Source organism: Numida meleagris, chromosome 2 (assembly GCF_002078875.1).
Source record: "Numida meleagris isolate 19003 breed g44 Domestic line chromosome 2, NumMel1.0, whole genome shotgun sequence".
Taxonomy (NCBI): domain Eukaryota; kingdom Metazoa; phylum Chordata; class Aves; order Galliformes; family Numididae; genus Numida; species Numida meleagris.
Genome location: NC_034410.1, coordinates 28,203,337 through 28,229,982, shown reverse-complemented (window position 1 = coordinate 28,229,982; position 26,646 = coordinate 28,203,337). Strand labels below are relative to the sequence as shown.

The 26,646-nt window shown below is 35.8% G+C and overlaps 1 protein-coding gene across 6 annotated transcripts in view; it reads left to right on the top strand.

The window, feature by feature from the left end:
- The window catches only part of ISPD (isoprenoid synthase domain containing), a 122,645-nt gene that overhangs the window by 77,370 nt on the left and 18,629 nt on the right, over nucleotides 1-26,646 (top strand). Inside the window, exon 10 of one of the 6 annotated variants that reach the window (XM_021386775.1) lies at nucleotides 10,570-10,631. The exons of 4 other annotated variants lie outside the window; for them this stretch is intronic. In XM_021386775.1, coding sequence (XP_021242450.1) covers nucleotides 10,570-10,623 — 54 coding nt within the window. In that variant the 3' untranslated portion in view covers nucleotides 10,624-10,631. Of the gene's footprint in view, nucleotides 1-2,542; nucleotides 2,616-10,569; nucleotides 10,632-26,646 lie in introns of all 6 variants that reach the window. One more of the 6 variants, XM_021386776.1, reaches the window with a different exon arrangement.

Here is a 26,646-nt window from a genome sequence, read left to right as displayed (position 1 = left end):
GAGTAGGATAAATGTAATCTTAACTTTTTTTTTTTTAATATGTAATTGACTAAGTGTTTTTGATTTTATGTGTAATTGACTAAAACTGTCTATAGTTAGATATATTTTTGCCTGGTATACCAAGATTTTCTCCTAAATTCTACTGGCTTTATTAAGAGATAGGAGTTTCAATATCTATTAATTTATGCTTTCACAGACTTCTGGTGCCAACATAATATTTTATATGGGACTGATGTTATTACATGATAGTAGTTCCTCTCTTGTTCATTTAACGTAAAAGGGCATACATCTGTTTTCAGACTTCTTTCTGGTGCTACCTAAATCCAGTTTTTCCAGGGTGGATTCTATCTTCCTATGACAAAAGTCATTTGAATAACTGTTGAAATGTAGCTTTAAGAGGTCATATAAGCACTTTATCATGGTCATAATTTAACATTACAAATATGACTTGAGTGTATGTATATTTTTTTCCTTTTAAACTTAATGGAGTGTATTATGTTTTATATGCAGATGGACCAAATGCACACAAGCTCATAACAGCAGTTAATAAAGCTGATTGAATGGAAAATCTTTTATAATCATAGAAGTATAGAATGGCTTAGGTTGGAGGGGACTTCAAAGATTATCTGGTTCCAACCCTCTGCCATGGACAGGGTTGCCACCCACTAGATCACACCACCCAGATACGTGTTTAGCAGTCAAATCCACCAAAAAGACATATCACAAATTATTTTATACATTTTTGAGCTTTTTGAGAAGTTGAAAATTACAAAATTTCTAAGAACCACATGAGTATTCCGGTTATTTCTTCTGTGTTAATTCTGTATTAATAATTTATTAAATTACTTATTTAATAACGCAAGCACAAGTTTAATCAATAAGAGAACTTACATGTCTATTTAATATAAAAGCATATGTCTTCACAGGCATGCACACGTGTAAGTAGGCTGAAATATCATAATTGGCAATCACTGCGCTTTCCTTGCCAAATAGCAAAAGCGTATGTAATGTGCAATACACGTGAGTTTCGATTCAACCGAGTATGTGCGGCAACTATGAGAGGCAGTGTTAGCACTTCACTTTGCCCTCCCCTACACAGCATTCCATTATCACCTATACAGTCCGGGCTTGAGCTACATGCAGTTGAGTCATGAAAAATATCACTAAAAATCACATTAAATGTTAAAAGTTTATGATCTTATGGAGCCACATTACTTGCTCTCATGTGGCCTGGGTGCTGGAGGTTGGACGCCTGCTTGAAAATGTGTCCTGCTCACAAAGACTTCAAATCATACTTCAGTGCATGATTTGAGAAGTCACCGAGGTATTTAACTTTAATTACAACCCATTAGGTAGTAGGTCAGTCCTCTGTCTTTACTGAAGTGAAGGTTCATGCATGTCACATTTAGATAATCAAGAATCTGACTCTCCAGCAAACTCTTGTAATTGCAAACATCAATCCTTTTAGATATGGCATTGGTCACTGCTTGCTAGCTAGAGTGGCTGCTGTCACACTTACAGGAGATGTATGCTTGAGAATGGAATAGTGAATTTAGTATTGATGTGATGGGGAGTCCATAGGAGGTGGAATCACAAAAAGCACCAGCTTCTGTAATGCAGAATGCTTGGCCAGTTGTTGCAACTTCTGTCGGTATCCACTATGTTGAAGTCGCTAAAATATATGGATTATTTTGGAAGAAGAATGATGACAGATTTCTTCATGGAGCTTCCCTCTAGCTGACGGGTTATCTCATCACTGAATCATCACTACGTGCACGGTTGATATACACTTTTACTAGTTCTTAAATATGAGCAAAATATAATGGACAAATAATTTATTGAGACATATTACTGTGGAAATATTGAGGTGAAATTATTTAACATTTGTAAGGAATGTATATGATAAGTAGGTGTGATGACATGTTGATATGAGAGAAATAAAAGAATATGAGGGCACTGGTTAAGTTCTACATTAGAAAAGTAGAGTTGTTGAAGTAAATCCTTTTTGAGATATGTATACCCTTTTGAGATAAATATTTTTTATATATTTGTATATATATAATGTTTTGGAAATGGAAGTGAAATGCTTTTGGAACCAAGGAGTACATTTTTCATGATATTGGAAGTAATACGATGTTCTAAGATAAAGTATGTCTTCATTTTTGTTTCTTAAATGCAGTGGTTATTTGATATTTAGAAAAAGATACTTAATAATTTTATGAGTATTTTGTACTCCAAGGAGTTAGGAAAATTGAAGGAAAAAGCTTTAATATGGTGTTCAAATGAGCCACTTTCTACTTTCCATTTGCTGAAAGTGAATGCATTTCACAGTCTGTACACAAATAGTTATTTCTCTCATAAACATTATGCATGGAACACCAAAATACTCATACTGATACAGGCATTGGATCCACTTTATAACAGCTCTAGATTGTATGGTGAAAAGAGCATTCTTTAAATTTCCTTTATTAAAGGATTTTTAAAGAAAGTTCTTCTCTAAGGAAATTCTATAAAGTTTAAAAATGGTTTGCATTTTTAAAAGGCAGAGGAAGAAATCAGTATTCAGAGAAAATTCCAGTCTGAACTCATGGAGTAAATTTTTGAGGATTTTTCAGGTGAGTTAAAGGAAATAGGTGATAAAGTGAGTTAAAAAGAGAAAGACAAATCCAGTTTTAATAGAAGGTATTAGTAATCTGTGGTGGTGACAAGGTTAACAAAGTTCCAAATGAGTTGATATAGTACAAGTATTTCAGCCTGAAAATAACATTGATTGGTATGGTATCGTTACATATCATATCAGAATATTCTTCTGTAATAGCAGTCTAATCTAATGCATAACAGGTTATTCTGCAAACAAGGAGGAAGAACTGTAAAAAGAAGCCAAGTTAGTCTTGAGTAAACACAGTTTTACTTAGAAGAATTCTATTGAACCGGAGAATACAATAGGTAATGTCAAGATATTGTATCCATGTCTGATTTATGTCATCCAAACACCAGGATTTCAGAGGGAACCTTGATTGCAGGTGATAGTTCTGTGTTCTGAACAATGGAATAATATTGAACTGAAGCCTTGATATCACAAAAGCTTAATTGCATTATTATAATTTTTTTTATAATGTACTATGTCGCTAATGATTTTATATTCAAATATGTCAGTTAAATTTTTAAAAATACTAACTAGTCCTTACATTACTATTCTTTCTATTAAAGTAATAATCTCTCATGACTGAATAACAGAAAATAGTCAACACACTGATCTTTGTGTCAAAAAAAAATAACAAATGGATAAGCAGAGTTTCTTCATATGGAAATACAAATTTATAAGGTTGCGGTAAATAGAGTTTTGGTCTAAAAATTTCAGTAACACTTTTGTTACTTTTCACACAGAATAAAATAATATAATCTGAAGCAAATTATGTGTATGGATGGACACAGGAAGCTACAAAAAGCTTTAAAAAATGTGAAAGATGATTATAGTACTATGTTAGTTTTAAGGAATCTTTCTTTAGAGAGGCACAGACAGAATGTCGTCTGAGTACAGTGGATACATGCTAAGACTTGCCTGGGGTAGGCAAGTTGGCCTCAAATACTTTTGTCTCTGAATTAGCTGTTTGGTTAAGGCAAACAAACTATTCACTGAGATAGCCAGAAAAATCACAGTCCGCACCTTGCAAAAACACAAATGGTGTAATAGAATAGTTGTTATGAAGTTGTTTGAAACCAAAATAAACTGAAGTGCGAGTAATTTCTTTTGCAAACATACTGCACATTTGTTGTAGTCTTTTAAGTATTTGTTGAAGACTTCTGAAAACAAGAGGTCCATCCACAGTGTGCTTGGTAACAGGAAGCACTTCACATGCAAAATGTGTTTTTTTTGTCTGGTTTGGTAAAACTGAAAAGGCAAAAAAGATCTCTTAAAAACAGTGTTATATGTAGGCATTCAGGCAGTTGTTCCCGAAACAAGAAGCGCAAACACAAATGAGACCATCCAAATGGCATTGCAGAAGATGCTTTGGCAACTGTAAGTGAAGTAATGAACCTGAGGGGCAGATGAATTAAAATCACCTGCAAGTTGCTGATAACTCGCTGAACCATGTCCTACATGGTTCCCTTCTTATTTCATTTCACAATCAATATAGAATTTGGTCAGATGATTGCAATCTAATTAGAACAATTGGGATGCTGCTTTATCACCTTAAGGTGATACTCAAGAAATCAAAAATGAAACTACCCATTTACCTTGGGAATGGCTCACACAGAAATAGTTAATGTCTGTGACATTTAACTTATCTTCAAATCAGAATTTTTTAGTTCATTGGAGATTTTTTGAAAAGGATTCATTTGCTTTGATGAAAAAGATAATACTTACATGATGGAGAATCATTGCACTCCATCGGTATTTTTACTCACATGAAAAATTGCAGACCCAGCTGAGTGGACTTTGTTCAGAAAGTATATGATCACAAACATCAGTCAATTTTGTTGATTTGGTCATCAGAATTTTTTGTCTCTCAGGCTTGCTCGCATAAAAACAAATTTAGAAGAACTCCCAGAAAAAGTTCAGCTTTAAAACTGACTTACTCTTTGAAATAGCAGTGTATTATCAAACTAGATGAAAATTTGTTTCTGTCATTGAAATATTTATGTTATTTATTTACAGAAAATCAGTTCCAAATTTAATGCTTGCAAAACAGAAGGTTGCATAGTTCCAAATAAATTCTTTGAGTCAGGAAGGGATATAAACACTTGTGTTAAATTATTTAACAGAAAGGCTGGAAGTCTTACTTTTGCTTTAAATGTTCATGTGTGTACTATTGCAGGAACCAAAGCTGCATGCTACTGATTTTCATAGGTACCTGAAGCCTGATGTATTATCATACTGGTCAACAAATTGTCATTGTGATTTTCAGGATATTAATAAGTCTATCCACCTTGAATTGGTGCATAGATGCTCTTACATTTGCTTGCTCAGCTTCTCTCACTACCTTTCTCTGTCATTTCTCTCTTTTCCTTGTTTCCCCTCAAGTCTTCATCTTCCCCTAGCAAAAATAGGTAATAAATTAATGGATTTAGTACAACTGTGCAACTTTATTAAAAGCACTCAAAGCATTTCCACAAGCTAACTTTGCAGTGCAATACTAAATTCCCAGTGTGAAAAAGAAGAGCTTTTTAGAAAAATAATTGGTAATCTTTTGGGTTTTCATTAAACAATTGTCTGGGTTTTTATCAGGGAAAGGTTGGAAACTTGCTTTATCTGTCTCCGCTCTTAGAGCTTCTAGGATTTTAACAAGCTGCACAGAAAATGACAAGATGAATGTCTTATGCCTTTTACACATGACCTTTTAGACTTCACTACTGAACTTTTAATTGGACATCACCATGCCAGCCAAAGTGATTAGGTCACTTAGACTCATTCTTAAAAATCTGGTCTTCATGAAAATGGACTTTAAACTTCCTTGATTTCATAGTCCAATTCAGCCATTCTGGAAATGTTGGTCAATAATGGCTCTTGATTGTTTCTTTTTGGGGATACTTTAATTGTATAAAATAATACTATTCTAAAATAGCTTAAGAGCATGGAGTAGAATTTTGGGGAACAAATGGTTTCGAAAGGTGAAATGACAAGTCCTCCTGGGGGAAGGGAGATACACACTTTTCTAACTTGCTATTTTGTGTGTTTTAATTATGTTAGATACTTCAATGTGACAGGGAATAAACACTGAATTGGAACCATTTGCAAAAACAAATAAGTATCAAATCTGAGTTTGATCTTCAAATCTGTTATTAGTTATCTGTTATCTGACATTTTTTCCATATTAAGAAAACTTTGATGTTGAGCTGCTATCTCTTAGTAGAAACATATAAACATTTAAAAAGAAAGAATATTGACATAAAGCTTTGTTTGCAAACAAGCTGCTTTTAACTTGCTTTTTTTCCATTGCTGACTTGCTTAATAAAAACCTGTGAAGTCCATTGCATTTGTTTGTGAACAGTGCTGCAATTCCTAGCTGAAAGCGATGCTTATATTCTTACTCCTTGACAGTAAGCTGGGCATCAGACCAGGAGCATCAAAAGTTATTCATCTCACCTTTCTTACATACTATCCCCCAAAGGCATCACTTAGCAGGTACCCAAAATACCTATAGAGATGAATGCATCTGCTTTGTTTGGCTTCAGCTGTGAATACATGAGCTTCTTTTTTTGTTGCTCTTTTATTAAAATTGCTAGGTATGCTTAAGAGGCATTTTGAAAATGTTACAAGCTTGCTATTGTGTTAGTTTCCTCATGATTTTTTTCTATTAGGTTGTACTTTCTCTAAGGAAAAAAATGGCAGAATTTTTTCGTATAACTTTTTTTTTTCTATTCCCAATTTTGTAGAATGGTTTGGTTTGGAAGGGACCTTAAAGATTATCTCATTCCAACCCCCTGCTGTGGGCAGGGCTGCCACCCACTAAATCAGGCTGCCTGGGGCCCCATCCAACCTGGCCTTGAATGCCTTCAGGGATGGGGCATCCACAGGTTCTCTGGACAACTGGATCTCACCACTCTCTGAGTGTCCTATCTCTACATTCCCTGATAAAGAGTCTGTTTTCATCTTTATTGGAAGGTCACTATATTGTTTCCCTGAGACCTCATTATTTCAATGCAAAGTTTAGTTTTTATAACTGAAGGACAAAATGAATAGGATTTTATGGAGTTAATGCTAGCTCAGCTAGTAATATTGATACTGTTCCAGTATTTTACTGTAGTCATCTTCTCTGACAGATGTGTTCTCTTCCAGGTTTTGTATTTAATCATATGGCAAAGATGTCAAGCATTCCCACATTTTCTACAGGCAAAGATCTATAATCTTTGCTCCCTTCATTTACTTGTATCCAATATATATATATTACTTGTATCCAATATATATATATATAAAGCATATATCAGTTATGCTTTGGAATTTTTGACTGTGCCATGTAAACTTCCACTATCTAACTTCCTCAGTGTAGTTGGTCTGGCTGGAATGGAGTTAAGTTTCTTCAGAGCAGCTCAAATAGTGAGCTGTTTTATATTTGTGACAAAAACAATGCTGATAACACACCCGTGTTTTAGTTATTGCTGAACAGTGTTTGCACAGTGTCCACCACCAAGTAGGCTCAGGGGGGATTCAGGAATCTGGGAAGGAACACAGTCAGGACAGCTGTCCCCAGCTAACTAAAGAGATATTGCATGCCACATAACCTCATGCTTAGCAATAAAAAGGGAGAGAAAGGAGTTTGGGGAGGTTAGCTGTCTTTCTCTTGGGAACTGACTGAAGATCTGTCTACCCATGGGAGATGGTGAGTAACTACCTTTGCATCATTTGCTTCTCTTTCACTTCTCTTTTGTTTATTAAACAATTTGTATCTCAAACCACAGCTTTTTTTTTTTTTTTGCTTTTGCTCATCTTTTCCTCTTCCCATGTGCCTTACGGGTGGGTCCTAGGGGAGGGGGGGAGCAAGTGAGCAGCTGTGTGATGCTTGTCTGCTTTCTGGGGATTAACCCACAACACAGTCTGTACCATAAGGGTTTTTGTTACTATATTTGACCGGGAAAGCTTTTGAAGTTCTTCAGCCATTTAAACTCCAAAAGAAATTCCCATAAAACTGTACATTGTTAGTAACTGAAGCCATTTTGTGTCTTTTGCTGCAGTTGTCAAGGTATGGTAGCTCTTAAAATTTGTGCAGTAAGGGCAATGGCTGTTAAGTCTACATTGGAGTATTAATTTCCACTTTCACCCTCCCTCTTCTTACAAGCAGGAATCAAGAAATCCTGCCTCGAGCTGACTTTTGGGTATTTCTTTACAATGGTTGGAAACAGCACTTGAGATTTCTATTTATGTTTGAGTTACTAAGCCCGAAGTCATGTTTTCTGCTTAAATCAGATTGATCATATGAAATTCATCCATTATGGAACTTACTGAGTGCTGAAGTGTGTAAAAAATAACATATGATATTACTCTTGGTGGCAAAAGCCCTATAAAATCGAGAATGAAAAGTGCACTTTACTCCTTGTGCACTGCCTTCAGGTGTCGGTGAACTTTTTAACATTGTTTGGAAAGACAGAAATAATACGTATCAAGATTTTGGAATAAAAGCATCAGGATATCAGTAACTTCCACAGCTTTTTTAAAATATTGTTTACCCAGAGTTACTGATAAAAACAATAGGAAATGCTAAACCTGCTTATGGTACTCTTTAGATCTTTCCCACCACCTGTTTTGTACTGTCTTCTAAAGAAACCATAATTTTTTTTGAGATATTTCTACATTTTATTTGTCAGCTGTACATTAACAAACGTTGTATCATCAGCAAACTCATGTTATTGCTTACTCATTTTTACATTTCATTTATTTATGGATATGTTGAACAGTGTAGATCCTGTAACAGATCTGACCTGTTCTGCCTGGATACTGGTCTGGGAATATCGTTTACTCCTGTCCTCTCTCTTCCATGTTTTAAGCTCGTATCCGTGCCAGGACTTCTGTCTTACATTGTGGTATCTCAGTTTTTATAAAAACATTTGACAAGGAACTTTTTTGAAAGTCTTGAAGATCCCAAAATATTTCTGACATCAAATATTTATATTATCTTTTTTTCTTTCTTTCTTTCTCTTTTTTTGTACTCTATCTCTGCGTCATTGTGGTCCTCTTGTGGCCTCTCACCCTGGACTTGTTTTTCAGCAGATATTTGCAAATTTTTTCTTTAGACAGGATTTTTCAATTTTCTTCAATCTCATGTCCTTCCTGAAGCTTGCCTTCTGAGATTTCTAGCACAATGTGGATCTGTATGCATTTCTTTTTGCTACATGATTATTATTTTTCTCTCCTACAAATTTCTATCTTTATGGAGAAATGGCAGGGGAAAATTCTAAGGGAAGCTTCCTTACTGTCAATGAATGGCTCCTAGCATACCTATATGCCCTTGTTGGCCATGGGTTCTCACTTAGCCATTTGCCTTACATTGTCTATTGCGTTACTGTGTTTAAATGTGCAAATACTGTTTGTCCACATTCACACTAAGCAGCTCACGAAATTTTCAAGCAGCATCTAAACCAACCAACCACCAAGAGACAAGCAAAAAAATTTACTTGCAGCCCAGAAATACATATTGTTTCTCTTCACCAAGGATAAGGCCAAAACCAGTTCTGAGCGCATTCTGCTTCTGGTTGCTGTGAGCTATTTACTTTTTAACATTTAGAGATAACAGAATCAAACCTTGTGGCATCTTCATCTCACTAATGTGAAGTCTCCAAACATTTCTGTCTTTCATCTAAGTAGGTTTTGAAACATCTGGGCATGGAGATATGTTCATATCTCAAGACAGTCTGAGATGCATAGCATTTGAAATTAGATTAAACTCTGCTGTGAAAATTCTGTTAAAACATGGAGGTGCAGGAATTTTGGTAGGGTTAACAAGTAGAATGAGGTCCTGATGTATCTCATTAAAAAACCCTGTCATTCAGAGAAAGATCACAGGAAAATATCTATGGATATTAATTTTCATTTCAGTTTTTTTGCAAAGTATTTTCTGAAGCTTATTTTCCTATCATTTTCTTGGATTAAAAAGCGGTGGAAAATGTCACTGTTATATATAATCTCCAACATTTGCAGTCTGAGCTAATTAAATTTGGTTTTAAAACAGTCTTTGAACAGTTATTTTCCTCAGCTAACTTTTATTCATCCTTCTAAATAATATTTTAGCTATATTATAAACCTTACAAGTGTAATTTCCCACCAGCTCAGAAAAGCCGTACTTTCTTTTGAGAGGCAGAGGCCCATTACTTCACAATGTACTAAATAAATGTGCTTGATTTATAACTGTTTTGATCCCTGAAGATTCTACCAAGCAGAATCTTGTAAAAAATGTGACTGTTTACATTTGAGTTTGATTTGACCTGTGTGGTGCTGGCAGCAGTGTGAATGCTCATTTTTAGCAGACCCTCTGCCTTCAGCTTTGTCACTGACTCAGTTTTTCCATTTCAAGGGGAACACATGCTCAAGTATCTCTGACTTGTGTGGTTAATTCCAGTGTTCAGTTCTTTTACTTTTCAGTCCAGGTGTTGAATTATGTAGGCAAAATTTTTAGCAAAACATCTGAGAGAGAAATAATGTATGATTCCTACGTAAGAAGCAGTAAATTGAAGTATGCTTTTTAAGCCTGATTGCACTAAAACTTTTATGTCCCCAATTTGGCAGCCTTAGAAGTTTGTTCCTGTTCTGCAAGATCTTTCATTATCCAAAATGAGAGAAACTGACTTTAGAGCTAGGTCACATTCCAGTGCCATAGTTCAGTTCTTGATTTTTCTCCTCAAACCATGCTTTGTGCTTGCAGAGTTTAAAGCACAAAGATCAGTCTGTGGAATTATGTCATGACTGTCTTTAGAAGCTCATGGAGTTTGGGAATTAAAATTGTTGCTCTTGTCAAAAGGGACATCATTTGCATTTTTCTCTCTGATGCTGTGAGTAATCTTCCTCTCTCTTTCGATTCTGCTGTTGAAAGAAAAGACGTCAGTTCCTTCTGCATGATGTGAATTATTTCTTTTCAGGACCACCCTGTCAGAATAGCAGTGAAGATACTGTTCTTGGGCACTTTTTTCTAATTCTGTTGGTAAGAAATATTAATGGAAAGGATTCCCCTCCTCTGCCAGTTATATATATATGTTGCATAGCGGTGTAACTCTTGGAGGTTTAAGTTACTGTTATGTATGACATGGGATAACTGGACAAAACATGACGTAGTAGCCCAGAGATGGTATTTCCTGAATCTGTTTCTGTGATAGAATGCAGGGGAGTTTGCCATTTGTACTTGGTGTTTGGGCAGAAGAAAAGTTGAAGCAAATGTGTGACATTTCAGAGTCTGCATTCATTTCTTGAATTTTTAAAGCCATCCATAAAATGCTCCAGATGCTTTCATTAGACAGGAATTTAACTCTTATTTTTGTTCCTGAAAAAATAGTTGGCATACTGCAATGATTATGGCCTAAAATAATTACATTCATTCAAAGAGATTGAAATATCGAGGTTCAAATAAATGCATACAACCACAGATAAACCTTGCTGATTTTGTTATTTCAGAATCTGTTTGACAGTAATTGGTGTGAAGAGACTAATTATCTGAAAATTTGAATGGAAAAAGGTTCTAGTGAAAAGTTTCAATTCAAAAATTGAATAAATTTAAAATAGCTTGAAAAATTATATTATATAATATTATATATATTAGCATATTAATATTAGCATAGTTATATAATGTTATGTGGATAACTACATTATGAATATAGTTATATTAGCATAGCATAGTATATTACTTCCAGATAAAATATTTTATGCTGAAAACATTATTTAAACATTCCTTATGTGCGTGAATATTACATCATCCAACAGGAAAGATTCTTACTGTTATTAGAATCCTATTACAGAATAGAGGTCTAATAGGGGAGATGCGTTTAGGCAAGAATTTTGTTGCATGTTTTCTCCCAAACTACTTGTTTGTTTTGTTGTGCTGTCTTGAAACCACATTTTTAGAAGAAATTGAGTGTACCAGGTGCTATTTTTTGTGTGCACATTTTAAAGAAAGCAAAGTTAGATAAAGCAGATTATTAATGCTATATGTATATTCTGGTAAATTTGTACTTACATATTTAATCCCACAGGAGAGCCTGAATTAAATGCAACTCTAAATAGCATGGTTTTAGGTCAGTTGCTGTGGGAGGCTGTAGGACACTTCAGTTTCCATACTTATTTCTGGCAGGGCAAGTCTGGTCCAATAGAAACTATGCGTTTTCCTATGAGCATAAAATAAGTAGATTGTTTGTAATTACTTTCATACTGTGATAGGCGTGCAGTTCAGAAGCTCATTTTGGGAACAAAGATGCAGTTTATGTGAAAGTCACCAATGTGCAATTCTTGGACATGCTCAGAAAGTTGCCATCTGTAACTGATAGTTGCTTAGTTTTGAACTGAGAGTTAACATTTAACAGATTCACAACTAGGCACAAATTGAAAAAAAAACCACGCCTTTCTGTCACGTGCATAAAGCCATTTTACCAACCAGTATCATCTGTTTGCTGAAATGACTGATGGCAAGAATGAGAATGGGGATAAAATTCAGTGAACATAGGAAAGCAGCTGCTTTAGGAAAATTCCTAACTATTCTAACAGAGCTTTTCACAGGTTGTGTCAGAAACAGAAATAGCAGAGGTGTCCCTGTTTTAGCTAGTTATTAGTTCTGTCAGCGCTACTTATTTTGTTAGTAGGGCTTGTGTATATAGTAGAAGAGCAGGTATGATTTAATGTGCCAGCAGCTCCTTATTATTTATCTATGAGAGCCTGGAATTGGTATGTTCTAAAAGAGCTTGATTTGATATTTTAGTGCTGAACAAAATCAGTGGCTAATATATATAGAATGTTAGAAATTAAAGTGAGAAAAAAATGTAATTCATCATCTGCACTCTACATGCAGAATTATTAGTTTAAGTGAACATTATTGTCTTTGCCCTCCTTCTGTTTTAGTACTCTCGTCCATCTTGCAAAAGTGACAAGATACAGCTTGTCCAAAACACATATTTTTTTTGTATATGAATCTGTTTCTGATTTTTTGTTGTTGTCAAAGAAACATTACGTAAATAACTGGATATTTTTCCTCATCTAACTCCTTCTGCTGCGAACTAGGCCATTCTCCCCTTCTATTTAGCAAGTGCATATATTGTGTACTAATTAATATTACAAAGTTAAGAGAAACTGCTTGGAGGCTGAGTGGCTCAGCGCCTAATTATCGCCTACGTATTTCCAGTTAATAGGGACATAAGCAGTATCTTTTCAAATACGTACTGAGACATACTGAAATGTTCAGGGTTTTATTAAAAAGCAACCTGTCATTTTCGCTCCAGTTGTCTGCCTGAATCTCACTAATGTTCAATTACATGTTGTTTCACAGATCAAGATCTTTCTTCATGTTGTGTTTTGAAAATGACTCTCTTGATTCAGCTCAAAGTCCATCACTGACTAAAGTGCTGCAACGTGGCACACTTAAGACAGCTTTTTGTTTACAGAAAAAAAATGAAGAGGGCATTTATTTCAAAATAGAGTTTTTCCTAAAAATGTGTAGTAGCACTGATGAAGCCATCAAAGGGTTGTAACCACAGCTGTAAGCCAGGTGCTGTGGATATGTAAGAGTTGCATGTATGAACGGTTTTCTAGAAGCAGAATAGCTGTGTTTAAGATAGTACTTGCCAGCATAATTAGGCATGTGAAAGATCAGTTTCACTTGGGATAGGAATGTTGGACAAAATAGCTCTGAGGGTGCTAATTTATAGCATGAGCTTTATCACTGACTACTTTAGTGTTAATTAGTCTTGGCTAGTACAGCCCTATGATGTTGATCCAATATGCTCTTTTTGTTACTATGATTTTATCATTAGTAGCAGCATGTTTATTATTTCTGTAAGCTTTAGGGTGCTCTGTAAGCAAGTTGATATCCTTATATGTTGCATTTAGTTTCAATTTATGTCATCTCTGCTTTCAACTTTGTTTGGTAACTAAACTAAATACTTGTAAAACTGACCAAAACTCTCACTTAAATATAGAATGATCATGTTGGGTAAGATTAGGGAAAACTCTCTAAGGTCAGAGTAACCACCTCTTTTTTAATGTGCAAGAATGGACTATAGGTGCGAATGAGCTAAGTGGCTGATTGGAACAAAGATAGTTAGGACTGCATTATGGATTTCCTAAACTACACTGTTGGGCACCTCTTGGCAAGGCTATTGAGAGGCATCCTTAAGCTCAAAGAAATAAATACCTTGCTACTAATAACTTCTTGTTAGTTCAAAGAGCTAACTTCTTATTAGTTCATTACTGATCTCTTCAGCTTAGTAATGAATTTATTTGACTTTTCCTAATATTTTCTTTTTCTTTTTTTCCTTTCTGTAAAACTTCATCTGCTTTAGTCAAAGTAATTTTTGATTATACATAGCCCTATTGAAAACTAATTATGTCAGACCTGCTATCAAGAATTCCCTATGTACAAGAAATTGCATGCAGTGTTATGTAATTGTCATGGCTCTAAAGAATTGTCTTTGACAATCTATACCAACAGCAGCAGGTATGCTCCAAAAGCTTCATGAAATAGGAGGCAGAAAGCAGCCTTGATGGTATGTACTCTGAAATTGCTTTCTAGCTGAAGAAAGAACTTAAGCAATTAAATACCACCTTAGAATATGTGAACAAAATTCTCTCTTCTAAATCAGATTTGAATTTGCATTTCTGTCACTCCATTGAAGTCACTCCAGTTGAAGCCAATGAATTCTTTTTGACAGAAAAAATATACATATATGTATTTTAAAATTTAGGAGAAATCACAGGGCTCACAGATGCAAAAGATATTCAGCTTTGGGTATGCACTTCAAAATGAAGTTGATTATTTAAGTTTTGAGGACAAAGACTTAAGTCTTTCGGGCACTTTTTACTGACTTACTTTGGTGGCTTTTTGGTTAGAGAGCTGTTCTTTGAACTCCAGCCCTGCTGCCTCATTCTCAGCAGGCATTTTACCTGAACCATAAAGATTTCACTACTGACGTCAGTGCTTATTCTGTTTGTGTACTTTCCTAGTTACAGTTCATTTCGGGATGATAGAGGGAGGCACCTGTATGACCATTTCTGTTTTTTTTTTCAGGGAAATTCTGAGTCTGTGAAAATATTGTGTCTACTTAGTAAACCTTCGAGGTTCCCAACAAAATCTTACTAAAATAGTAACTGTCCGAAACAGACTGATAAACTTTACCTTTCGGAACAGTACTCAAGCTAAGCATAATGACAGTTCTCTAATTAGGAAAGGAATATTCTTATTTGCATGCTTCTCAGAGCAGATGAAAGTAGATTTAAAATATGCAGTGTATTCAGCTGTGTGGCTTGTTCGCTGACTTAGGAAATTCTTGTAACCTGTCCTAACACTGTTTAATAGAAAATGAGCAAAATCCCGTTTTTACATTCATTAAGTGTAGTTTCTTATGTGTTAGGTAAACACTGCCACTTTTGCAGCTGCTCTGAAGTGTCCCAGCTTCCTAACTTCTGTCCTTTCATAGGGATCCTTAATATAGAGTGCATGCCCTCCAGTCTGACCTGTGAGCTGGGAAATTGATTGGAAGATACAGTAAATGCAGAAAACTTTCTTTTAAAATCTTTGCCTCCTTTTTTTCTTCTTAATATTGAAAGTAAACTGCATCCTGGCAAAGGGGTTACCAGCTTGGAGGGGTATCTTTTCCTGTAAATATTAATCCAGGTTTAGCCAAGTGATGCATCTATATATACATTCTATTGTACTTATACTGTTCATGCTAGTGAAGATACAGCCCCCAGATCTTCGTACAATCCTGTGCGATGATCATACTTTCTTGTTCGTAGGTTCTGGGTTTCCCTATGGCTGTCACTTCCGCACACCCTTAAATAGACTCCACCCAGCCTTTTTTTTTTCTTTTCTTAATCCCAGGGAACACAATTCCAGCTAATTCTATGCACTTGGTGTTGCTATGCTATACATTATGTAAATAGCTGAGAGGGAGCAGATTTCCAGTGCAATCCACCTCAGCTTGTACATCTGGTATCAAGAAAGGAGAATAAGGAGTAAACAAATTTTTATTGGAAGATGGAGAATAAAGGCAAGGCAGGACTGAGAGTTGCAGGAAACAGACAAAAGCTGGAGTAGAACAGCAGCAATGAACATAACTTTTTATGAGTCTCACATAGGTGGAGTAGGTCATGGAGTCCACAATCATTTTACCAGTCGCAGTAGCCTGCAGCACTAGGTAAGTGATCTGATTTGTCAGTGCTGTGCTGTCTCGAATAGGTCCTGTGGGGTGAAAAAGTGAATCATCAATGGTATGAATGCACTTTATGCAGAAGGCACCTAAAACAGTGTCAGCAGAGGAACCTTACTTGTTGGAGTTCTGCCACTTCAATTAAATGTTTGGATTTTAAAACAGAAAATTCATACAGCACACAGTATATTTCATCCTCTTTACTTGATCAGTGATGTAATGTAAAGTAATCATGAGGTGACTCAATCAAATATAGACTAGTGCCCACAAGTTTTCCACTGAGAATAGGAAAGATACTACAATATCCACACAGTCTCTGAATGCGAGAGGAGCACTCCTACCCCTCCTGTGAAAACTTGGAAACTATCAATAAGTACTTCATAAATATAGATGAAAACACTAGTCGCGTTTTAATCTTTCTGGAAGATCTAAAGCATTTAAATTTAAATATGCAGTTCAGATGATGTATCTCCACTTGGCAATTGTAAAATAGGCCTTTTTAATATTCACTCCAGGGATATATGAGCAAAATAAGATTAAAGATGTGATTTTAAAATAAGATAGGATCATTCTGAGAGCTGTGCTTTGTAGACATGTTTAGAAATATTTGCTTTAATCTACTGAGATAATGTTTTAGTACATATAAAATGTATTTTAAGAATATGATTTAGGACAGTGGACATGCATTTCATATAAACATGTTTTATCCAGTAAACATCAAGTACTATGTTGAACTGATGAATTTATTATCATGACAATAGCATAAATCATAGCAGAAAGATAACACAGGAAGAAGAAAGCCAGAAGAGATGAATTGTTTTATGTATCAGTGAAGTTTTATAATGAAGACAGCATTTTTTTTAATGGCTGGGTATAAAAAAAAGTGTTGATTTGCAATCCCTGCAGCATAAATAGTAAGTTTCTTCATCAGTCAGCGATATTTTTATTACTGTAATTATACTCAGAGGCAATAGAATTTTAGGCATCTGATTTTATCCAGATTATAATTATATATTTATTGCCCAAGTTTCTAATGTTTATTTTGAAACAAAACATTCCTACGCATGCTCATGCGTGTAGGGGCACTCAGGGCCTTCCAAGAGCTAGAAATGCTTACTGTGTCGAGGAAACACAGTGTGTTCAGACTATTTCTTAAATTCATCAGGCTTTTCACTTTTCAACTATGGCTATTTCCTAGGTGGATTAAATATTTAATTATTGTCTATGGTGTCACTTCATTATGATGTATTGAAGGGTAAAGTGGAAGCAACTGGAAAATTATTCTTTGTTGCCATAGCTGTCAGATATAAATAGAAGTAGCAGTGATGCAGGTTATGTTCTAGTTGTGCTTTTTTTTCCCCCACTAGCTGGAGATTATCAGCATCCTTCAGTAGTGAAGAAACTGGGATGCAATATTTTTAGTACAACCAAATAGACAGAAAGAGCACTAATAAAAATTCAAGTGGCAGAAAGGAGTTTTAAAAGTTAGAAAAGAAATAGTTTTCTCTTCAAAATTCTCATGAAACTGGCCTACCGCTGTCCTTAATTTTTGGTATTTTCTCCACCCTGGAATCAACATTAGTGTCAAGTTAGCAAATATTTAGCATCTTCAGATGAACCATTTAAAGTTTTTTGACTGTCCTCATTGACAACAAGATACAATAATGAGTAACAGTTCTTGAAACTCAAGTGAAATTAATTTGTAAATCTTTACACAGATGCTCTCTCAGAAATATAGTAGCCTAGGGCAAGTGTCTGCAGGAATGAAATGCATGCAGATTCACAGCTTTAGTTCACAAGATCTTAGTGTGATTCTGCATTTTTCTCCAACACTGTTTTATAGCTTTTAAGTTTATTTCGCCTATCTACTAATTTTGTTCCAGAGGTTTTTAACTGGTCATTCTGTGTTTTTGTTCTGCCCATAACCTGTGGTAGATAAACAGCCTTCTATTTGGCTTTTTATGTACACTATTGGAATTATCATTGCTTTCATTGCAAGTGAATGATATTTATGAGATACTCGTAGAGTGATTTATCTCTTTTCAAGTACCATCAAGCTATTAGGTTTAGAAAGTATTCGTATTCCTTTCTCTGCATCTGTGATTGATGACAGGACCACTGATGCTGTGCGCTGTGTGGGGGAACGCTGTGTCTGGCCAGATCTGAAGATACAAATCTTGGCCTCTATCATCTTTTGTTAAAAGACATGGGAGGAGTGAACACAAATGATCAGATTTGGAAGAAAGAAAAAGTGGTGGAGAATTCTTCATCTTGAGCTTGAAATAGAGGAAATGTTCTATATTTTCTGACTTTAGGCTGAGTAGTTTTTTTTTACAGGTTTTTTTTGTTTGGTTTAAATGTATTATTTAGATGTACTGCATAATTTTGATATATTGCAATCACAGTCTTTAAGAAAACATTTATTTGAAAATGCATTCTCTTCTGTAACATGCAGAGTAATTCTGTAGTATTTCAGAATTGATTTTGGAACTTTATTCTAGTCAGTATGAGTGTATGTAAACCATGTGACTTTCAGTTAATTATATGGAAGAAAGCTAAATTCAAATTAGACTGGGTAGGAGCTTGGAATGTGGAAGAGTGAAGGGTTTGCCTTTGGGTTTGGCTGGGAGAAGCCGTGTGTTTAGTCAGTGTTAAGGTCCATGTTGCTGTAGTAATTGTACTTCAGTATTTCGAGAAGCTTGTCTGTGCATAGCTCTAGTAAAGCTGTGTTATGGTAGAGCTTATTTTAAGGAGTTTGATTCATCTAGTGAGGAAGAAATAGAACCTGAGAGCAAAAGTAGTAATGAGTTTTGAAAAGAGTTGTGTGGATAACTGAGGAAAAAGAACTACTTAAAATGTCTAAATTCAGTGCCATATTAAAACACAGGGATAAAAGGTAACAAACCAACCTGTGGTTTCATTTTCACTATTAAAATGACAGGATTGACCTTCTGAAACATTCTGCCAATGGGAACGTAGAAGGAAGAAATTCAATTTATGTTTTAAAAGCTTCATCTATTTGTGAATGGCATTGAGCATTGTCATATCTGTTCTTTCAGCAGGAAGACTTTGGACTCGAGGATCATGGAGATTTCCTCTAGTTTTATGTTTCTGATTAAGAAAATGAATTCCTAACCGCTACTCAATTATGAAAATGGTTGTGCTGGTCTGCTCATCGTACTTCACAGAGTATGCTTGTTAAAAGGTGTTTCTCAGTTACTGATGAAGATGGTCAGTGGAGACCTAATTATTATCTGAGATGCTAAGGGAAAAAATCTTGGTGTCAATTAACGAAATTCTGCAGTGATGCTGATATATTCTATTCAAAAGGAGAACTTCCTGTGCTTTTGAAGACAGGTTGATAATGCTGCAAAAGTCAGATTAGCAAAGTAAAGCTCTTAATTTGGAAGACAGTAGAGAGTTTGTTAGTAGTAGTAACATTTTGATGCAAGATTGTTAAAGTGAAATAAAGCACTGATGGGGCTATTCACTCCTTTAAAATTGTGAAGCAAGATTATAAAACTCCAGCTGCGTTAAACTAAATGTGTAGATTTGCTGAAAAGTATAAGAAGCAGTGCATATTCCCATAGGAATTCCCTAGACATTTTTACAGCAAAATTGTAGTTTTATAACAGAATAACCAGTGTGACGTATCATAGAGGGTCAGTAATATTGGTATATCGTAGTATGGTGAAGTCCTGAAGCAAGCTCATGGCGGAAGGCCTTGACTGTGTCTCTCTGCATCCAAAACCTCTGTGCATGCCATATCTGCCATCGCATGTCCAAAGATATTTCTGGCACCTCCAGATGGTGCTAAACTGGAGACAAAGCAGCAGTGCTGGTAGAGACTGTTAGAAGTCATATTACATACTTCTTGAAGTGCCTTCAAGAAGTCTGAAGTCAGTTCATCTGGGGTGGTATCCTCATGGAGTAAAAACCATGTCTGGAGAAGTAGTGCTGCAATTCTTTCCATACTGGTCATTTACAGTGTTGCAAAGAGACTGTGAGAGGATGTTCCTGGAAGCATCATGATGGCACTTGTATGCAAGCAAAGACAGAAAGATGCAGAGCAGAAGTAGGAAGAGAAACAAAAATAGGGCTTTGACTCCTGATACAAGGCCTTTAAGGGGAACACGTATCCCTGCCTCTGCCACATGGCATTATCGTATGTGACAGACAAGAGGATGATGTGGTTCCTCTGAGAGTATACAAGTGAAGTACCTGCTGTCTGAAAATCAAAGATTTGTGAGATAGCTGTCCTCTGAACCGCTGAAGTAAGAGTGCTTGATCTGGGGCTCAGATTTGAAGTGGTCTGAATTATAATGCCCAAAATATGCAGTGTGTGATTGCAAGGTCCTCAGCAGCAACTGCATTGTTCTGTTGACCTGTTCCTATTGTGCTGACCTACTTAGTGAAGAAATCTGGCTTTAGGAAACCCCAAAAAGTATTCTTTTTCTGTCAAAATATCAACCCAAGTCTTCCAACACATGGGCTTCATGCACACGTGAGCTTCGTGCATCCATGGGCTCTCCCACCTTGAAAGGCAGCAGCATTGTCCCTCTGATAGGCAAATAGTCCCTTTCCCTTGATCCATTCAGCAGTGGAACCATCTGTTACCTCCTATTATTTACTCTGAATTATACTCATTTCCTTTTCTGTCTTTTTCCCACTCAGAAAATCCCATTGAACTGCTGTGCCTGTGGGCTACTGGTACTGAGTAGAGGGTGGCTGGAATGAGTGTTGTGTGAAATCTAAAAAGCTTTGATCCTGCTAGTCCAGAGGTTGTTCCTGGGAGAAGACATCTTCCAGTCCATTAAAAATCATAGAATTTTAGAATGGCTTCTGTTGGAAGGGACCTTAAAGATCATTCAGGTCCAACTCCCTTGCTGTTGGCAGGGTTGCCACCTACTAGATCAGTCTGCCCAGGGCCCCATCCAGCCTGACTTTGAGTACCTGGAACACCTCCGGGGTGGGGCATCCACAGCTCCTCTGGGCAACCTGTTCCAGTGCCTCACCAGTAAAGTCCACATCTGATTGTTCCTTTGCCCTCTGTGCCCCTCACAGATGTAGTCTCTCTCCCTTAAAAGCATTTGGTGCTTGAAGAGTTACTCTTCCAAGAGATGCTGTGCCAGATGGAAGGATTTGTGAACTGAATCCTTCTCTCTCTTGCTAGTAGCTATTTTGGACTGGAAAGCAAAACAGGCTGTAAATGAAAACAGAATTAAACACTTTGCATAGTGTATCTTTTAGCTAATTTACTCTTTTGCTAATTGGATGAACTGTTTGAATCAAGCTTTTTATAATGTAAGAAATAACTGCCAGCTCTTTTTTTTTTTCATTGCTTCAGGCAAATATATTATTTTGATATTTAAATAATTGGCAACAGAAAGTTGCCAGTTACTAGAAAAATTGCAGCAGTGAATCATCGACTCAGACATTCATTTATTAAGGGGTGGGGGGACAGTTAAATATCTCCAGATGTTGTTTTGTTCATGTCCTTCATCAAAAGAGAATATCAGCAGTGCTAAATTCTGAGCAGGCTGGCCTGAACAGGTAGCATTGCTCAAATATTGATAATTAGAAATACTTCCTGACATTTCCCAAAGTGCACTAAGTGCTCTCCAGTGAGTACATGTGGTAGCTGGAGCCATTCTACAGCGTACCCAGGAGTAGCGTGATCCAAAGCAGAGCTGGGGGCTGTTTCAGCCCTGCTCACATTCTTCTACACTGAGCCAAGCAACCTACACAGACCCAAGCTGCCTAGTGGGTATCTGCGGTGTGGTTGCTAGGAGAGTTATAAGGAGGGCAGCGATTCTGAATAGTTTTATACATTATATATGCCATTGTTTAGAGAGCACTGCACAGAGTTTTAAAGTGCATCAAATAGTAACAGCAACTTCGAGACCTTGGGCTTGATCCCATACCTTCAGCAATATATGACCAGTAGAAAACTGTGTAACAGTGGTATAATATTAGTTTTAAATCTAGCCAGAACAAGATTTATTTCTGCAATATTAAGTTACTACCACAATGTTGTGTGCAAATACCTTACAAAAAATTACTGTGCCCAGGTTAAGCACACTGCCAGCTATTTCAGGAAAGCCAAAATGTTATTTTCGTGTTGAATGCCAGCTTGCAGTGGGAGCTGCTAGTGCCAAAGCCTTTGGCACTTATTGCTCCACCCCAATAGCATCTGAAACAACATTTTTGGGAGTATATGATGTTTACATGATCACAGACAGAAAAAACTAATTGGGGCAAGATTAGCATCTTTGTGTGGCATTATAGAATGAGAATACCAAAGGCTGATGGTTCAGCGGCATACTGTATTTCCACTGATTTGCACTGAACATATCATGTTTAAATAACATATACACCTCAATGTAAACAAGCAGGACTGTGCTTGATATGAAATGTCAGAATTTAAAAAAATTCTGTATATTGTTAGTCTATAGATTTTGCAAAAATAATACAATAGAATATCACTGTAAAAATACAAAATTCTCTATAAGAATGCTCATTTTTGGATATAATGGACCACTGTATATTTAAATTTATCACTTCATTTTGCAGAACTTTCCTTGTGACAATGAAATGCCCTTGGAAGAAGGTAGCCTGGCATACAATATTTCCTTGGGTTTGCTCAATGTGGAAAATTTCAAAACGTAAAAATTAAATCAAAGACAAATGAAGACTTTTCTTAAAGTCTTTAAGAAAATGTGTTACTTACCCATAGCACTTTTGCCCTAAGTAAGTAAAAAAGCTAAGTAAAAGTAAATTAAAAACAAACCTGCAAGATGTGAAGTGAGTTGAGGAAGATACAGAAAAGAGAAACTTCCTTCTGTGAGAAGCTGTCATAATTCTTCAGAGGTAAAATAAAACCCTCTCTTTTTAGATATAATTTATAACAATTTAAATCTATCAAGTTATATTGTAATTCTCAGTGCATGGGGAGACAATCAATGCAAGTACAGAATTACATAGTTTATTAATAGAACAATATTTTTTTCAATACATTGTTTCAATGATGATTCAAGTAATAATTTCACAAGTTATCTTTCATTACCAAAAGCAGATTATGTGGTGATTTATGAAAAATAAAAATCCATGAGTCTTCATTTAGTGTCGTACTGCTTATATATCACATCAAGTTATTTTCTCCTTTAGAAGAGATTTTTTTTAAATGCCTGTCCCCCACACAAGAATTTTTCTCAGGTAAATGAATTTGTGTGGCAAATGTAAAATGCTGTATGGAATCTGAAACCATACAAAACACAGTGCATTCCTTTCCATACTACATTCGACTGATTGGGACATCCAACTATAATGCTCAAACAAGGTGTTGGCTCCTGATCTAAATCGCTTCATAGGAAAGAAGAGATTCCTTTATACCTGTAAAGGGAATGAAGGAGAAACAGAAATCCTGATTAACAGTTTTTGCATGTATTGTTGGGGTGGAGTAAACCAGACAACTTAGAGAAAGCACATAGAGAGATTTAGCAGGTTTTAGGCCTAAAGATCCTACTTTTTAGCAGTTTGATGCCTAAGCAGAATATCTGAAGACCATGGTGTTAAAAATGCATGCACCACTTGTCAGCGTCTTTGAATGCTGAAAGTTATGCCTGCGGACTGGGGCACTGTTTTCCTTTTCAAGATTGACTGAAAGTCAAGCCCTTCTACAAATCTGTGTCCGAATCTCAACTGTTTTTGGAACCTGTCATCTGTTTTAAAGGTGAATTTTAGTAGCTAGATAAAGAACTGTTCTCTCATTGCCTGGTCTTGCAACTCTTCATTTCCTGTGGATTGTGTTAATCCGGTTTTCTATGTTTTAGTTCATAACAGGATGTGCATTTCTCTGTATGCAACTTGTGACAGAAAATCTGAGGATGCTTTTCATCTTTCATAATACAATCAGATAGAAATTAGCCTTTATTTAAAAGTACTTAATTCAATTAGCCATCAAAAAGCCATCTGTGTTAGAACAGAGACAAATAAACATCAGGAAAGGAAAGCTGGAAGTTGAAGAAATGCGCAACTGGATGCCAAGAGAACACGGTCAGTAGCCAGAAGGCTTGTACTCTCATTGCTCTGTTTTCTCTCATTCCTGATTATTTATTCAAATAGAAGATTGTTAATTCACTGACCCTCATTGCGTGTAGTTAAAACTCAGAGCCTCAAAGATAAAATGTCAAAAATATGCCAGACAATATCATTTTCTGGTCTGTCTTACGAGAAGGGAATCAAAATCACCTGTTAATTTTCTGCACAGGTTGGGATCTTCTTAGTAGTTGGGAGTCACCTGAAGTATCATTTTTGCAATTTATTCACTTCCTGACTCAATAGCAAAAAGAGAACAAGGCCTTGTCCTCCCTGACCTTGCCTTTGACATTTGTGTTCCAAAAGCATTGCTGCCAGCTGACGTAGATTGGAAATACCCAGTTGTAACATAGATTGAAGGGAAAATGAAAGATTAATGAATTTTGTTCATTCTTAGCTTGTCTTTAATTTTACTTTGCTTTGCACTTAGTCTTTGTGACTTTGCTTATTCCACATGTGGGATGCCTATGAGCTCTGTGCCAGCGGTAGGATTTTGTGTTCTTTATGAAAGGTAATCCATTTGGTAAATAAAGCACCTTTACCTGTGTGCTGCAGGGTAAGTGGGTTTACAGGTATGCTACCACTTTCTTGAAATTCCACTTTGTCTTAGTGATGGGAGAGAAGAATTTAAAAGCTAATAAAATCTTGAGATGTTGTTCTGAAAACATTCAAGCCAAAAGCAGCAAGTGATTGCTGGATTTTATAGTTCAGTGAGCCAGGTTGTTAGAAGGCAAACAGAAATAGCAAAAACCTAGTCATTTCTATCTGTAAATATCCTTATTTTTCTGTGCCTAGTGCCAGACACTTCTTAAACATAAAGCTGTTAGCTGCTTGAGTACTTTCAGATATATTAACTCAAGTTGATTCACTCTGTTGAATGTTTAGCTCCCTTGAGTGTTTCAGTTACACAATTAAAATAGCCTATGCAGCAATTAGAGGTTTTTGGTGAAAAACAAAACAAATAAACGTAAAAAAGAATAGCAAACAATGAGGTTTTCTCCAAAAGTAATTCCTATTTTATTAGGTTGGTCCATAATGTCAGAGGCAGATGTTAGTGGTGTGGCAGTAGAGCTTTAACATTCCCACCAGTATTCTTTTATGTTTTGTTGCTGTGTGACAGATGGCAGCAGAGGAGCAGTCTGACAAAGTGGCGTCTGATTTGGAAGTGTGTATAAAGCAAAGGTGTGTAACTGAAATCCTTCGTGTATAAAACTGTGTACCCACTGACACTCATTGTCACTTACTGAACGCTTATGGAGACCAAACACTGGATGTGAGTGTAGTGGAAGCTGGACTACGTGGACAACATTTTCTTAGCAGTGATGCCATCATAGCTGCGGTGAAACAGTGGGTCACCTCTACTGGTGTAGATTTATATGAGTGCAGCATGCAGGCTCTTGCTTATTGCTGGCAAAATTGCAGAGCTCGTGGTGGTGACTATGTTGAAAAATAATGTTTAGTTGCTGAAGATTTGCTCTATTAAATGGTGTTTTTGTGCTGTTTGTATCTGTTGTAGTTTCCATGGAAATAAATAGGAGGCATTACTTTCAGAGAGACCTACGTACACAATACTTTGTAGTACCTAGTAAAGTCCTGTTAGATATAAAAATTCAGAGACTAGCTTTTTAATGAATCCATGTGAATATCCATCTTGAATTTTGATCTTTTGATCATAAATTAGCACTGTTTTGTAATTTTGAACTTTTTGAAATGTTTTTTTCAAATATAATTGAGATAATATAGATGCATGCTGTATAAGTATGGGTGCCGGGAGAATTTCATAATTATGCAGCAGTTTTGCTTTTTAATGTTTATGAGAATCATAGCTGTTTTTATCTGAACTGTGCTTTTGTTTGTCTAAAAGGTTAAGAAATTGAAAGCAAACTGATAGCAATTGCCATTACAAATAGCTTCAGGGATCCTGATAAAATTAGCATGCTGGAGTTGGTGTGCAATGAAATCATTCACAAATAAATATGTAGCCTTGTTTTCTTCATTTCTAAGTTTATTTTTTGTTTTATATCCATAATATAATCCAGGCATTTTTGTTCAAAACAGTACTTCTTGGGTGGTAAAACTCAGTAGGTATTTAGTCTCATGCCTACTAGAGGCAATTTTTAATTGTCTTGAAATACAATGCTTGTCATAACCAATTAAAGTTTATGTATTATCTATTGTGTAAATACAGTATTGGTTCCTTTAAACACATACTGAAGTCGCAGTAGAAAGTAACATTACAGTGGTCAACTCTTGGGCTTAGAAAATCATATGATCCATGGCAGCTTTCTTAGAATGTTATCAATTAACCACATTAAAGGATTGTTTGACTGACTTGGCTTTAGAGCTTCTGGTATTTACCGATGGCAGAATATGAATTACACGCCTATTTTGGTTGCCACATATATTTACTCAATATATTTAATTCTACAGCTGAAGAAATAGGGATTCTTATACAAAGCTCTTTATATTCATTACTTTCCTAAATGAATTCTAATAATTACACAGAGTGATCTAGAAATGTTTTTGGATGGATGATTTTGGCCTAATTACATTTTTTCTAATGAATCAGTCTGCATTTTAAAATATGTTCTTCCAAGTAATTGATTTGAATTTTTAAAGAAAAAGACTTCCTGATTAATTCTAAATGCTACTGCAAAATCATTAATATTACCACAATTGATATTTATGATATACAAATGGAAACTGCAATTTTTG